The sequence below is a fragment of the Pseudorasbora parva genome, chromosome 10, assembly GCF_024679245.1.
Source record: "Pseudorasbora parva isolate DD20220531a chromosome 10, ASM2467924v1, whole genome shotgun sequence".
Classification (NCBI taxonomy): Eukaryota; Metazoa; Chordata; class Actinopteri; order Cypriniformes; family Gobionidae; genus Pseudorasbora; species Pseudorasbora parva.
This window is the reverse complement of record NC_090181.1, coordinates 40,395,769-40,412,295: the sequence shown is the minus strand read 5'-3', so window position 1 is coordinate 40,412,295 and position 16,527 is coordinate 40,395,769. Positions and strand designations below refer to the sequence as shown.

The 16,527-nt window shown below is 39.1% G+C and overlaps 1 protein-coding gene across 1 annotated transcript; it reads right to left on the bottom strand.

Annotated features, from left to right (window-relative positions):
* Positions 1-235: 235 nt before the first annotated feature.
* On the bottom strand, positions 236-15,810 carry LOC137090462 (serine/threonine-protein kinase pim-3-like). The gene is made up of 10 exons (XM_067454425.1): positions 15,741-15,810; positions 3,051-3,224; positions 2,702-2,872; positions 2,315-2,500; positions 2,114-2,214; positions 1,944-1,994; positions 1,443-1,821; positions 1,153-1,329; positions 355-452; positions 236-247 (listed from the first exon to the last, which is right to left on the bottom strand). The coding sequence occupies exons 1-10, from the start codon at positions 15,808-15,810 to the stop codon at positions 236-238; spliced, it is 1,419 nt and encodes a 472-aa protein (XP_067310526.1).
* Positions 15,811-16,527: the final 717 nt, after the last annotated feature.

The following is a 16,527-nucleotide window of genomic DNA, read 5'->3' as shown; positions in this document are numbered from 1 at the left end:
TATATGCTGTAAATGCGACCGTTTTCCCCTCTGTCCCAAAAACACATACATATAACATGTTGTATAGGTGTCCTTTTAAGGGTACTGCCCCAGCGACAAGCTGTTGTACCCCTAAAGGTTCAATTCTGACACCCTATTTTTCTGTGTGTGTGTGTTTAGAAAGTCCTTTAACCACAGCCAGATGTAATAAAATAATGGATGTGACAGGGAGTTGTTATCTGTTGCTCTCCATGTCTTACTCCATGACCTGAAACAAAAACAAATACAAATTAATTAGCATTATTTTTCTAAATACATTACATTTAGAGCAAGTTTAGTATGATATGAAAAAACATTTGACTAAACAGTCTCTACTTTTAGTACCTTAAACCAGTCATGAAGCAGCATCTCCTCCAGAATTAGTCTCTGCTGTGGATCAGGCTGCAGAGAAGCACGGATCATCTGGCTGCATTCTGTACAAAAAGATGACAGACGTCGGATTATTAGCACATACTGTACACTTTTTTTTGAATGATTTAGAATTTAGTATGTCCCTCTTTAGCCCCTTTCACACTGCACGTCCGACCCGCAATATTCCCGGAACATTGCCGGGTCGCCTTCTGTGTGAAAGCAACCACGTCCCGGAATTGATTACCGAATTGAGCCTGGGTCGGGGACCAAATAACATTGCGGGATTCGACCCGGGACGAGCGCTGTGTGAACAAAAGCCATAACTAATGCCGCAACGTGTAGGCCTACGTAGTTATCGTGCGACTCCTAGAGCTTGTTTTTTCAATAATACAACCCTGCAGTGCCAAAAGAGCTAGTCGGTGTTTTAAACGCAGAGAGTATTCGTATACAAAAGAAACTAAAATTAAACAAGCAGAAATGTGCGCAAACTGGACACAAGTCGAGACCACGGAGCTCCTTACTATCCGCACTGAAGCTGAGATCGCTCGCCATTATACGTCACATCCGGATGTCACATGTCAACTCGATCCGGGACCGTTACAGGTCGTGTGTGAAAGCGCACATATTACGGTATTTCGCTGGCTGTGTGAATGGACCAAATCTAGCGGCCCGGGAACAAATGCCGGGTCCCATTATCCGTGTATTTGCCGGAATCGCAGTGTGAAAGGGGCTTTTGTTTAAAAATAAAAATGAAGATCTCACCTTGTGACAAGTCAGGTTTGGACCAATCGTTCTCACGGATCATGTGCAAGTCGTGGCATGAGGGATAATACCCACACACCATTATAAACAAAAGGATTCCTAGTGACCACACTGTCGCCGGCTTTGCATGGTACCTGCCATCGGCCTCGTACTCTGGCGGACAGTTGACGTTTGTGCCTGGAAGGAGGTTTTGTATGACGTTTAATACATTACCACAGCATGCTGAGAATATATAGGATGTGTTTCAGTGAGCCAATTGACCCACTAGCAAAACGGTTCATAATGCATACCTTTGAAGGTCACATAGCCAGACTCTGTAATGAGCGCACCTGACCCGAAGTCAATCATTTTGATTTCCAAGGTGTCCTTGTTTATAAGGAGGTTCTCCAGTTTTATATCTCGATGGAATACGCCGCGCTCACAGCAAATGTTAGCGCCGTAAATGACCTGTCGCATGACCTGCCGTGCTGTTCCCTCATCGAGAATTCCTCCTTGTAACTTCATGAACCCAGACATGTCCATGTAAGCCAAGGGGTGCTCCAATACCATGAGGTAATGATCCGGGTCGTCCTGCCATTCAAGCAGTTTAATTATCTGCGGAACCCTGGGGCCCTTATTTGCCATGAATGTCAGGCCGATCTCCATTGGGAGGCGTTTAGGATGACCAAGCTAAAATAAAGAACAAATGATGGTTAGATGGATGTGCTTTTTCAGATTAATATGAATATAAGATTAGTTATAAATTGAAAACTGAGTGAGAAGCGATAATAAAGAGAGCACAGTCTACTCACAACTGTGATATATGGCATATGTGGTGTCTTATCTGCAATTTTCACAGCCACCTAATTAACAAAACAAAGAATGAACAATTTGTATATGCACAGGGTTTATATTATTCCAGTCATGATATGTAAATATGGAGTATTAAAAGTTAAAAAAGGTTAAGCAAAAAAAAAGAAACCTTAAGGCCATCCTTGCTGCGAGTCCCAGCATACACAGAGCCCAATCCTCCTTTGCCCAGCATGTGTCCAAATTCATATCGCCAGCAAATGTGGCCTATTAAATGATAAGCAATTGTAAAAAGCAAAATAATTATTTAAAAAAAAATATTTTATAATTTATAATCACATTTCCAAAATCTCATATATTTATTATTTTTTACCATTGTCCATCTCCTCCGTGCTGTCATCTTCAGCCGAAATAACTGGAGTGTCGACCTCCTGAGGTTGGAGGACGTCCTGCTCCAGCTGTTCCTCAGCAGCATTGAGGACTTCAGAAGCTTGAGCTTCTCCAATGTCATCGATCTCTACACCGTGTTGCAGAGAAGTCTGATCTAAAGTAGGGAATTCTAATAATTTGAAAAGAAATTAGATGCATAATATTAATAAAATGTTGCTTCTTCATTTAGGTTGATTTTTCACAAAAATAAACTTCTCTAAATAATGTAAATTAATTTGTTTTTTGAATTAAAGTGACACATAATAAAGCTTTGTATTCTCAACAACTGGGAATGTGTATTTTATGTTTTAAATTATGCCAATAAACTTACCCATGTCCAGATCTTCCATGCTGTCATCTTCAGCTGAACTAACTGAAGAGTCAACATCCTGAGGTTGGAGGATGTCCTGCTCCAGCTGTTCCTCAGCAGAAGAGAGAACTTCAGAGGCTGGAGCTTCTTGATGATCACACATCTCCACAATGTGCTGTAGAGAGTCCTGACCTTAAGTGGGGAATACCAATAATATAAACGAAATATTGCAAGTATTACAAATATTTCATTTGTGGTTATTTTTGAAAAGATTAACCATCTCCAAACTATGTAAATGTTTTTGTTTCTGAATTAAGCTATTCCCAACAAGGAATGTAGGATGTGTGAGTTTTGATGGCAATGACCGTACCCTTGTCCAGCTCTTTAATGCTGCCATCTTCAGGCAAACTAATTGGAGCGTCAGCTTCCTGAGGTTGGTGGACGTCCTGCTCCAGCTGTTCCTCAGTCGAAGAGAGGACTTCAGATGCAGGAGCTTCTTGATGATCACAGATCTCTACAATAGTGGTGTGCTGTAGAGTGTGATCTAAAGAATAGAATATTAATAACATGAATCAAATATAATATGATGAATACAAATTCTGAAACAATTAAATAATTATTTAAACAATGTGACTATTTCTAAAATCAGTTTTTGAGATATTGATTAATATTGTTTTGGCATGACACATAAAGATCCAGTGCTATTTTAGTGCTATTGAGATTTACTTTACTTTGTACTTAATTTGTACTTTCCATTTTAGTTAAAGTTCTATCTAAAATCTTTAATTTGAACGAATTGGGTGAGTGATTAGCCTATTTATTATAAGAAATAAGAAAAGGGGGGGGACGTGAAAATCCATTTATAGGCTACTTCTTTTCCCCCGCTGTACATTTAAGCTGACAAAGGAGTTGCAAATATGTTAACGTAGAAAAAAAGTATACACACAGTAAACAGGCCTAAATGTTATCAAGCGGTATTTCGTCCAATCCAACACTAGAGGGCATCCTGGGATTTGCGAACGCAGGCAGTGTAATGTGACAGCAGTAGGCCTTAAAGAAATAGCTAGTAAAGTCCAGTTTGTTTATTTTATTTATTTATGTATTGTGTGTGTGTGTGTGTGTGTGTGTGTGTGTGTGTGTGTGTGTGTGTGTGTGTGTGTGTGTGTTTCTTTGTTTAACCACCATTGGCATTTCACACCAATGTGAAATTAAATTTCTAAAGATAATTTTTTATCTAGGCCTATGTTGAAATGTTTCAGGTTCAGAAAATAATCAGATATAACGGCAGAATGTCCGAATGTGTTGCACTACAGACACACAGTAGCAGAAATAACAAGCCTTCTGCCTCTATTGGTGTGTTAAAAGGGGAAATAAAGGATGTTGTGTATCCTGGTCATAAAACAAATGAATACTCTGCAATCTTCTTCCTTTTTCCTTCTTCTATCCTCGTGAATTAAACCTTTATAGATGGAACGGCTGTGGTAAACATTGCAACTATTGTGATTTGTTTTAAGTCATATTAAAACAAAAGATGAGTTCTCAGAGGGAAGCTTGTTTTGGCTGCTTGCCTCATGCTCACTTTGATCAGCTACTACATCTTCTCAGTTCGTGACCTGCTGGGTCATTAAAGACTACAAAATGGCCACACTGGCCCTCAGCCCATCTCATGCTGTTTATTTGTCTGTGAAATTCCGTTGAAGGAGCTCCCGTCCTAGGTAAACTTCTATAGTTGTGAATGGGAGTCTACAGCAAATTGGATTTTTGTTAATTTCCATGACTTTCCAAACAGTAAAAAAATATATAGATTGATTACTGCAATCAAGAGAAAAAGATGTCCAATTTACAGTCAGTCTCTTGTAATAAAACAGTGTTCAAAATGTTATATTTGTATATATATGGAAAATATAAAACACTTTAGTGAGCCACTCTTGTGAATTTTTTGTGCTGTCTCTATTTCAATGATATCTTATACATGTTGTGTTGAAACCAAGAAGTCAAGGTTTAGCATGGCATAAATAGTTCCTGCTGTTAAATAATAGTTCGGGCCAAATTCTGAGCCCGGAGCCCTCCCCCGGACAGCGCAAATACGCATAATCTAGAAGTGAACTAGTGAAATATTATAAAAGTAGCCTATAAATTCACACAAAATTTCTTATAATTTATCTTAAAAACATTTAATATATATTTTCTTATAGGCTACATGTTGTATTAAAATTTGCCAGTGTTGAAATCATGGTTAAAATAGCTTTGAGGTAAAAACTGTTCTCTTATAGGTTCACTCGACGCTGCGAATGACGCATATTGGGATACTGTCTGGAGCCCTTATAGAATCACGCCAATTCATTGGCTGATCTCTAGCTCATCACCTTTGAGCGATACTGGCGCGCGTGCCATCTTCTCCCCAGATTTCTCTGCCTTGTGCCTTCACGAAGCGGTAGCATCGCACCGAGGGAGCTCGATGGGGGACTCTAGTTGTTGTTTCTCGGAGAGTACGGCGGTTGGCATAAACTGGTTTGTGACTGGATCAAATTATTTCTGAGGGAGTAAATGAGGATGAAATGGAGTTTGATGAATGGAATTTAGTAAGAAGTGGGAAAGGATGAGAAAAGAAGAAAGATGGGCGAAATGAAGGGAGTATGGCAGCAAGCCAATCCAGTAAACGGGGTTTAGAAGGAAACAGCTCTGATGAAGAATATAGGGTTGTTAAATTTAGAAAGGAAGATGAGCATGTTAATCTAAGTCCAATAGTGGTGTCTAGACTAGAGATTTGAAGAAAAAAGGTAGGAGACGTGGATATGGCTAAGATTTTGAGAGATGGAAGTTTGTTAGTAATATGTGAAACAGAAGATCAAAAAAACAAAGCTGTTCAAATCGACAGTATATGTAAGAAAAAAGTGAATGAAAGAAAAATTCTTGGTGAGAGAAGAATGAAACAGGGCGTGATAACAGATATTACAATCGACGAAGATCTAGAAAAACTCAAACGAAGTATATCTGGAGGTGAAGTGAGTAGAATGAAAGGAGCTGAAAGGTTTTTGGGAATCAAAAATATATCTTGGGAAGATATTAATAAAAGACTGGAAGTGGTGGGAAAGCTATAGGAGGAGCAGGTGATAAGACAACTTGAATATTGTACAATGGCATGCAAGAAGTTTGCTAGCTAATGGGCAAGAGTTTAAAGGATTTATAAAAGGGCTTAAAAAGAACCCAGAAATCATATGTGTTCAGGAGACCTGGCTCAAGCCAGTATTAGATTTTAGTATTAAAGGTTATAATGATATTCGGAGAGATAGGGAGGATAGTTATATTTGTTTTGGTAAAAGAAGGAAATATTAAAGTTATTAATTTTTATAATCCTTGTAAAAGATTATCAATAGAGATAATGGATGAACTTATTGTACATTTAGAAGGAAAAATTGTATGTTGTGGAGATTTGAATGCCCATAGCACATTGTGGGATAATTGTAATGATGGGATTGGGAAAGTGATTGAAGGAGATAAAAGATCTGGTATGTTTAAATGATGGAAGGGGGACGAGGATTAATGCCAGAACAGGTAAAGAGTCAGCCATTGATCTTACACTGGTTTCAAATTCACTTGCAGGTGTATGTTTATGGGAAGTCTTTAGAGGAATTACTGTAGGAAGTGATCATTACCCTATAATAGTTGAAGTAAATTTAAGTATAGAAGAATGTGATACAGAAGGAGTGGATAGATGGTTATTTGAAAAGGCAGATTGGGAGAAATTTAAATATATTAGTGAACAAGAATAAAAAAAAATTGAGATTAACCAGGGAAAGATTGCACAAATCCAGGGAATTATAGACCAATTGCTTTGACATCTAGCATCTGTAAAGTAACGGAAAAAATGATAAATGAAAGGTTAACGTATTATGTGGAAAATAAAAAATATATTTCTAGATATCAGAGTGGCTTTAGAAGAGGGAGAAATACTGTGGATCCAGCAGTGTGTTTAGAACATGAAATAAGAAAGGCACAAATAAACAGAGAGAGTGTAGTGGCTGTCTTTTTTGATATAGAGAAAGCATACGATATGATGTGGCGAGAAGGTCTGTTAATTAAATTATGCAAATTAGGTATCAAAGGGCATATCTATAGATGGATCAAGAATTTTTTAGTTTAAAAGTAAAATTGTTATTCAGAAAGGTTTGTGATCGAAAATGGACAAGGAAGTATAGTAAGCCCTTTATTCCACAAGGAAGTATAGTAAGCCCTTTATTATTTTCTATAATGGTAAATTATGTATTTGAGGATTTGGAGAATGGGTTGGAGGTTTCACTTTTTGCTGATGATGGGGCTATTTGGGAAAGCGGAAGGAACATTTGATTTTATAGTTTAAAAAAGTACAGGAGGCTATTATAATAATTGAAGAATGGTCTTATAAATGGTTTTAAATTTTCGGTTGATAAGTCAAAGGTAATGTTTTTTACAAGAAAAAAAATTGAAGGTTAGGTAAAATTAAAATTATATAACCAAGAACTAGAAAGAGTTAAATATTTTTAGGGTTGTGGTTTGATGAAAGAGTTACATGGGCGATACATATTCAGAAAATAGTAGATAACTGTAAGAAAGTAATAAATATAATGAGGTGTTTAGTTGGCAGTGAATGGGGGCGGATAGGATGGCATTAAAGGCAATATATAATGGGTTGATTAGATCTCGATTAGATTATGGTTGTGTGGTGTTAGATTGTATACAGCATCAGGTATTGAGATTATGTACAGGAGCCATAAAAACGACACCGATTGCAGCGCTACAGGTAGAAATGGGGGAAATGTTATTAGAAATGAGACGGGTACAGTTATCAGTGAGTTACTGGGCTAATTTACAAGGTCATAGTGAAGAGTATCCTACATTAGAAGTGTAGCCATGTTGGGAAAAAGAGAGGAGGAAAACGAAAAGCTTTGGATGGACAGTGAAACAGAAAGCAACAGAACTTAAAATTGATCAGTTAAATGTCAGTCCGACTGTACCACTACCAGTAATAAAACCTTGGTTACTAGGAGAAACTACTGTAGATTTGACCTTTTTAGAAAAGAAAAATAAGGATATGGAATGTAATTCATATAATGTGCAGACATATATTAATGAGTATTACAACTATGTTCAGATATACACGGATGCATCACGGAGTTCAGATAATAAAATAGGAGTAGCATTTATTGTGCCAGAATTTCAATGATCTGTAGGGAAAAGGATCAGTGATGAATTATCTGTTTATACAGGGGAAATTATTGCAATATTATTAGCAACACAGTGGAGTAATTTGTTCGGATTCAAGTTCATCATTGGCTAGCTTGCATTATAGTCACTCAGAAAGTAGACCAGACATTTTATTAGAAATACAACACACATTATACAGAATTCAAATGATGGGTCTCACAGCGTTTTTTTTATGGGTTCTGGCTCATATTGGTGTTCAAGGAAATGAATTGGCAGACAAGGAAGCAATTAAAAACAAAGACATTAGTTTATCAGTTAATCTGAGTAAGAATGAAATCAAGTGTATTATTAAGAAAAGGTTGAAGGAAAGATGGCAAATACAATGTGATAAGGAGAAGAAAGGTCGATGGTTTTACAGGATTCAAAGGAAAGTAGGAGAGATGAGAAGTGCAGGGAAAAATAGAAGAGAAGAGATGATAATATCAAGAATGAGATTTGGACACACAAGTCTAAACAGCACACTTTATAAAATGAATAAACATGGAACAGGAAAGTGTGAATTTTGTGGGCAAGAAGAAACCGTGGAACATGATATTTTATACTGTCAGAAATATGAGACTGAAAGAAGGGTTTTAATACAAAATCTAGAAAGAATAAAAATGCAACTTATATTGGGAGATATTTTACAAAATAAATCAGGAAAAGAGTGCTATAATTTTCTTTTTCAATATCTAAAGGTGGCTAATTTATGGAATAGAATATAAAGGAGAGCATGTGCCAACCGCCAATAAACTTGAAGAAGAAGAAGGTAGCATCGCACCCGTCATGTGATTTATCTGACCCTTAAAAACTGGATTTAAGCATCTTTCTCCTTCACTACTTCAACGACCACGGCTAGCGGAACTTTGTTCTCCTAACTGGTGAAGTAACTTATATGATGGAGTTTCGTCGTTGCCCCGCCGTGCACTCGCTCTACTCGAGCGATGACCTGCATGGTAAGTGATACATTATTTTTTTATATATATTTATGTATATGGACCTGCCCACGCGCGTGAGGCGGCTCAGCCCAGGTCGAAAATAAGTATATTCAAATTGTGCTTTTTTGGACATATTTAGTATATTTAAATTACACTATACTAAATGCATATTAAATGTATTATTTTGAAGCAACTTTAAGTATATTAAGTGTATTTTAAGATATGCTTAAGTTCAATTTGAAGCTATTTTGAATATATTAAATTGTGCTAAAATGGAACAACTTTAAGTAAATTTAGTGCAATTTAAATGTATTATTTTAAATTTGTATTTAAAATATGTTTTTAATAATTAATTTTAATGGACTTCAAGAACATTTTAATAGCATTTCAGTATATTAGAAATACATTAATTTTACACTACTAGTATAATATAATGCTGTTTTATTTTAGTATTCAAAATGGTATAAAAAGTGCAAAATTATTAAAGGTGCACTATGCAACTTTTCGTCCACTGGAGGGCGCCTATTCTTAACGGCTCGCGAGTACCGGGACTTTTATTATGATGGGACGGGACGCGATATTTTTTTTCCCAGGACGGTAGGGGAAGGTACCGCCTTTTTCGTCTCTGATTGGCTAGAAGGGCTCTCCTCCGATTGGTTATACATCTCACGTTCATGTCAGGCTGTCAGCTAGTCTGTTTTGATTGATCGTCTTTACAACAGAAGTAAACGAAGTTCAGATTTATATTTCAAGTTCACAATGTCATGGTGAATTTCATAGAAGAGACCAATTTCATAGAGACACCACAGTATGATTTAAATATGACAGATTTTATTTATTGTGAACCTAACATTGCATAAACTTGCTAGTAATGGAACACACACACACACACACACACTCACACACTCACACACACACACACACACACACACACACACACACACACACACACACACACACACACACACACACACACACACACGTCTCATATGTGACACATTTGTGTCACATATGAGGACACAAATGTGTATGGGTATGACACAGGTATTACAGGAGAGGGTGAAATATGAGGACATTACCCAGGTCCCCACTTTTCAAAAGGCTTATAAATCATACAGGATTTTTTTTTTTTAGAAAGTAAATGCAGAATGTTTCCTGTGATGGGTAGGTTTAGGGGCAGGGGCAGTGTAGGGGGATAGAAAATACAATTTTTACAGTATAAAAATATATGCCACAAAAACAAACGTGTGTGTGTGTGTAACGTTAGGCTATGTTGGATTGACTTCGTTCACTTCTGTTAAAGACAATCAAAACAGACTAGCTGACAACCTGCCATGAATGCGAGATGTATAACCAATAGGAGGAGAGCCCTTCTAGCCAATCAGAGACGAAAAAGGCGGTACCTTCCCCTACCATCCTGGGAAAAAAAATATCGCGGACGGGACACAGTCGCCGGGCGCCCGCACTTCCGCTTTTTCCGGTCAGGTAAAAACAGCTATTTTTATCATATTAGATACATTTAAAGGTACACTGAAATCAAAATGTAAGTTTTTTAGCTTTTACTATGACTGTGTTAGCCTTAAAGGGATCCCCTGGTGTTGAGACTTGTATGGCTTAATATAACATAAATGATGTCTCTTACTGAATGATGTAGTAGAAAACCCATGAAAGATCTACGTTATTTTAAAAATCGATTTTATATTTGGACCATGGGCGACGCCATTTTGTTTGCGTTCTAGGTTGATGACGTAGAATGGTTGAACTCCTCAATCAGCTGGCGCTACCCGTAGCTATTTTTACCACAACGCAACTCGAAAATTGTTTCAGAGTTAAACAAAACCAATGAATTCCTTTGTAATTGTACTTAAAACACACTCAAACATACATGTGCACACAAACTCACCTACACAAGTCACAAACAGATCGGCGGGCGCGCACACGACAGCTCTGTTTCAATCGAGATGTTGGGCTGCTCAGTCTCCACGACAGGGGCTGAATCTGAAATCGACCCTATACCCTTAAATAGGGCATTATTTGAAGGGACGGCCATTTGTAGTGTTGTCCGACACCATAGTGGACATGTTCGAGTGCAGTCATTCAGTCTCACGTTCCACCGCAATAACGAGTAAAGCCGATTTACAAACAGCTGTCCGACTTCACGCACTCAAACATACATGTGCACACAAACTCTCTCTCTCTCACAGACTCACACACACCCCAACAGATCGGCGCGAACACACACACACACACACACACACACACACACACACACACACACACACACACACACGCATACATAACCCTCAATCTATTCCCTGTGTTGATATCCTAGATAGACTGTTGATAGTAGATTAACTGTAATGCCTAATGTAACCAGCAGAGGGAAATATCTAGGTAGGACGATGGGATAAAGTAACGTGAGGAAGAGAGGCAGGATGTTTTGGTGATGATGCATGCGATTGAGACAGAGCAGTCTGTCAGGTGCGCGCCCGCCGATCTGTTTGTGACTTGTGTAGGTGAGTTTGTGTGCACATGTATGAGTGTGCTTTAAGTACAATTACAAAGGAATTCATTGGTTTTGTTTAACTCTGAAACAATTTTCGAGTTGCGTTGTGGTAAAAATAGCTACGGGTAACGCCAGCTGATTGAGGAGTTCAACCATTCTACGTCATCAACCTAGAACGCAAACAAAATGGCGCCGCCCATGGTCCAAATATAAAATCGATTTTTTAAATAACGTAGATCTTTCATGGGTTTTCTACCACATAATTCAGTAAGAGACATCATTTATGTTATATTAAGCCATACAAGTCTCAACACCAGGGGATCCCTTTAAAGTTATGAATAAGCTGGTATGTTCCAAAAGTATGACAAAATTTGCATTTAGGAAATATAAGCATTCAAAATTTACAGTCTCCCACTTCCGTTAAAACGAATCTTAGGCTACGTCTACACTAATCCGGATATATTTAAAAACGGAGTTTTCGTCTAAAAAACGCTCCGCGTCCACACTATAATTTTTAATCGTTTTCCAAAAAATGTTCATCTGCACTGAAACGTCTGAAAACGCTTACATCCCCATACTGCGCATGTGCAAATCCAAGACGCTTCGACTTGCGTCATTACCTCTACTCGTTTATTTACTCTTTTAAATTTTGCGGCAATGTCGAGAAAAGGCACTGAGTTTTTCAAATGGGTCGACAGTGAGGTGGAGTTGTTGCTGCGAGTAACACATGAATATAAAGTGCTAAAAGCAAGTGAAAATCTAGACTGAGAGACGTGCCAAAATAAATACGGCGTGAATTGGTCATATGACTGCATCACATGGCTAAAAATGCATCATCATATTAAAAAGCCTCCGTTTTCACAGTCCACACTACGACGCGAAGACGGCGTTTTCAAATTTATCCGCTTTGGAGAGCGTTTTCAAAACGATACGTTTTCATTGACTTAAAACGCTGTCTCAGTGTGGATGGAAGGCCAAAACGGAGAGGAAAATATATGTTTTCAAATGAAAACGTATTAGTCTGGACATGGCCTCAGATTTTGGAGATATCATCGCAGACTTCACTTTCTCGTCAAATCTTCTGTCCAATCAAAATGCGCTCTAGAATCTAAAGCCCGCCCCCTACACTGCTGAAGCTGCTGCTGAAATCGGTCAGTTGTTAACACACATCTACTAATTTCTACATAGGCATTTAGCACACTATATATGTGATAGGAAACGATTCAGTGTAAATATGAATAAAGTAGGCGAATAAAGTCTGTGTTCACGTTAGTTTCACACACCAGCGGCTCTGGTCTAAATTTAGACTATAAACACGAGAGCGCAGCGCGGATCATATGCGCGAGTCGGCGCAGACAACAAACATATCGACCCATATGAATTCTGCACAGAATGCTGCATTTCAAAGCGATATGGAGGAGATTATGATGGTAAACAGAGTTAGAGGAAACTGGCTTTACCAAACAGAGAAGGTCCGCTCTTGGGCTCTAGTCAAACTGTATATTAACAGAACGCTATTGGCTGTTTCAAAAAAGGGGAGGAGCTGCTAACAGCTGAAGCCGTTTCAGGGGAAATTACGTCAACACATTGAATAATGCGGCGCGTTTCAAGGCACTTCAGTGGACCTTTAAGGGGCCAAGGGCTTCGGCCATCTGTCCACTCTCTTCCCTGAACTGAAATTAAGTAGTGGGCTGTACTTTCCACACGACTGACATCAGGTTCAAGTACGCCAGGTTGGCTGGTTGCCCGCATACCGCCTCCCATGGCCGAGACTGGTATTACGAGGCCTGTCGGCCGGGCTAGGAATGCTTCTGCTAATTAAGGTTGATATCTCTGCAGCACTATAACTTGACATTTTTTTAATGACATCATCGCCCTTATTTCTTCTCATTCTTTTGATGCGTGTAGGTCATTTTTTGGATATTTTTAAATATAAATGTTAAGACACGGACACACTTTGAAATATAGAAAACTTTAATGTAATATATCATATACATTATATCATATACATTACAAAATAAATTCCTTGAGTACATTAAAAAAGTACAGCAGCATACATAATTTCTTGACAAATACATTATAATAAATGAAAGATCAATGAAGTGCTATGGCAGAGCTATTTTCATACACCTTGTAGAGCATTTCAGTTTACCTGTATTACTAAAAAGCACACTCTCACAAAAATGCGTATAAATAATACAAGTGTGCAATGTTTTGGAATGTATTCAGCAAAATTAGTTTTTGCATGCATATGGTACCCAGTTTTGGTGTGAATATGATACGCACTTTATGGCGGATTATGCTCAAACCACGCCCCCATCCTACACAAGGGCATTATATACACGGCATTGTGTGCGTATCATATGCACGCGAAAATCTGCGTGGTGTATGCACACCAAAACTCATTTTGGCGTACATTTCACGATTGCACACTCGTACTATTAATACGCAGTCTCATGTGATTGTGTTGGAATATGACATCATTGAATAAAAGTTACTGGAGAACAAAGCCTAGGTTGAAAAACTATTAAATGTATTAAAAATGCACTTGAAATTCAAGTAGTATGTTTATATTAGATTTGAATTGTACTAAAAACATACTTAAAGGGGGGGGGGGGGGTGAAACACTCAGTTTCAGTCAATCTTGAGTACCTATAGAGTAGTATTGCATCCTTCATATCTCCGAAAAGTCTTTAGTTTTATTATATTTATAAAAGAAGGATAGGCTGTGCCGAGTCTTTCCGGGGAAAAAACGAGCACCTGGAGGCGTATCGTGTGGGCGGAGCTAAAGAATGACGAGCGCACACAAAGAGGTGACGTCCTCAAGCGTGTAGAAGAAAACGCTAACCCATTGCTTTCAATCAGATTCAACTAATACAGATATGATCCATAATCAGATCCGGAGGCTGAAATACAACTAACAGGAGAAGCAACAACAGCAGGATGTCCGTCTCTGTGGTATGGACTGTATTTAGTGACCTGTCAACATTTGTGTGCGTTTACTCGTGGTTTATGAGGACATGATTCGGTTTATGGACTAGTGTAACGTTATACATAGAACAACAATGGAGTAACGTTAGCGCATTTGAATGAAGAAGCACGCTTTGTGAGAACGCTAGGTTTATGTTTGGATGGTTTTCCAATAAACAAACTGACACCTATAGTGGTCAGCTAAACAAATGTATTTAAACACACACCATAGATCGCATGCTCCATTGATAAATTAACTAACATTATACACGATCGTGTTGTTTACTGATGTTTACTTACGCGGCGATAGCCAAAAACATAGACATTTGAAGCAGTTTTACTCACTGCCTGCTTCCAAAGCAGGACCAAACCTTTATCGCTGGGACCGCTCCATCAAAAACACACTTCTTTGGTAACTGTCGATTTGGTGAAGTCCTTTGACAGCAGTGACTGTGGAGATCCACTTTTGCGACACGACTGAAATGTGATGTTGTGAAGCTTCCCGTCATTTCTGCATTCAAATCGGTTCAAATGCAGCGCTGCCTTCCCGGAATGCTGTGCTGAAGCGTTGAAGTCGCTTGATGTCAACCATAGGAATAATGTGGAGCGCGGCGCGTCAGAAGTGTTCACGGATGACTAGTTCTGTAGCTTGAGAGCAGTGTTTATGGCCGTGCATTTCCTCTCTCGCTCTAGTCACGCGCGCGCACCAATCCAGGAGAAGAGCCCGTATGGCCCATACAAGGACCTTCCACTCTGTCAACGTCAAGCAGACTCATACTCTGAAAAAAACTCTCTGAAACTTGTGAGAAACCGGAAGGAGTATTTTTGACACAGAAATACTCCATCAAACGTCCAACATTAGTTTATGAAAACATTAGAAACACCCCCTACCTTTTTTTCTGACAGTGTAGCGGAGATTCACCAGTCACTGATATTGCTATTTGAAGCAATAGTGCGACCTGTGTATAGCAGGGTATGTAGTATGGTAATAATAGAGTGGTGCAGGTGTGACATCACTTTGTAAGCCAAAACATGGAAGCCAGTTAGCATTTTACACTTCCGGTTCGCTCGTAGCGAAGTCAATGTGTTTTTTGAATGCTATTTTGTTTAAGTGGCTGAAATAAGGTCTGTGGTGAAACACAAGCTCAAGACACTTTCTTGTTTTATTCTACATAACATAAAACACATCAGTATTACCCCTGCACCACTTTGTGTTCAGTGGCGGCTACTGGTCTGTCAGAGAGGGGAAGCTCATTTTTGGCCAATTGTCTTATTTATTTAAAAGTAAATTCTGCCCTACGTTCCTTTTCAAGAAAATGGTGTTCTCTTTCTAACATCCGTTCGGTATCTCACTAAGGGAACGCCTCCAGGCGTGACCGACTGCGGAAGCACCAATTACACCACGTCTGTCAGACTGACAGACCAATCGCTACAGCGATCAGGGAGTCCCGCCTCCCTGGGATATAACTCGCTGCAGCTCGCTGCTGCGTCATTCTCGCTTTCTTCCCCGTGAAGATTTGTGGAAGCTGTACTCACGACGCATTATTGGATTTACCGCTGAACAGTTTACAGACGAAGCCGGCCGGTGACGTCGCAAACGCGGTAAAATCTTAATTTTGCTGTTAGGAGTGCTTTGTTAAGAGAAAAACGTCCGCGTTAAGGCGAGTTTTTCTCCATCCTTAGAGAATAAACATCCTATATTCCGATCTAATACGATTCGGTTCGTATTAGACCCAGGGAAAATAAGTGTTTGTTTTCAGAATTACTCTGTTACACTGCTCCGGGGTGATAAACCTACACGTTAAGGTGAAAGTTTATCCGAACGAAGAGGGTGCAAAGGAGTTATGGCCACGGCTAATACGGCGGAGAACACAGGAGGGAAGGATGCTCCTCCTCGCATGTGCTCGTGTGGCTTATGGATTTCAGCTAAAGATCCACATCCTTTGTGCATATCCTGTTTGGGTGTTAAGCATGCCCAAGCAGCGATATCTGACCCAGAGAGCTGCTCTAATTGTTCTGGTTTTCCGACTAAAACCCGTGAAAGGAGACTTAGGGTGGCAGTGGCAGGAAACAAGGACCCATGCTTCTCTCAGACTCAACCCAGAGAAGAGACAGCTAAGCAGCCATTAGAGCCTAGTAGCTGGGGTGAGATCATGGATGTGGAATCCCCTAACCTCCCCCCTCTCTTTGAAGATGCCCTTGCGGGTGTA

Excerpts from the sequence above, each read along its gene's own strand:
- LOC137090462 (XM_067454425.1), bottom strand. The coding sequence starts at position 15,810 with ATGACGCAGCAGCGAGCTGCAGCGAGTTATATCCCAGGGAGGCGGGAC. Across the intron at positions 2,501-2,701 it reads CATGGAAGATCTGGACATGG|AATTCCCTACTTTAGATCAG; the intron begins GTAAGTTTATTG and ends TCAAATTATTAG. Across the intron at positions 2,215-2,314 it reads CACGGAGGAGATGGACAATG|TAATAGGCCACATTTGCTGG; the intron begins GTAAAAAATAAT and ends TTGCTTATCATT.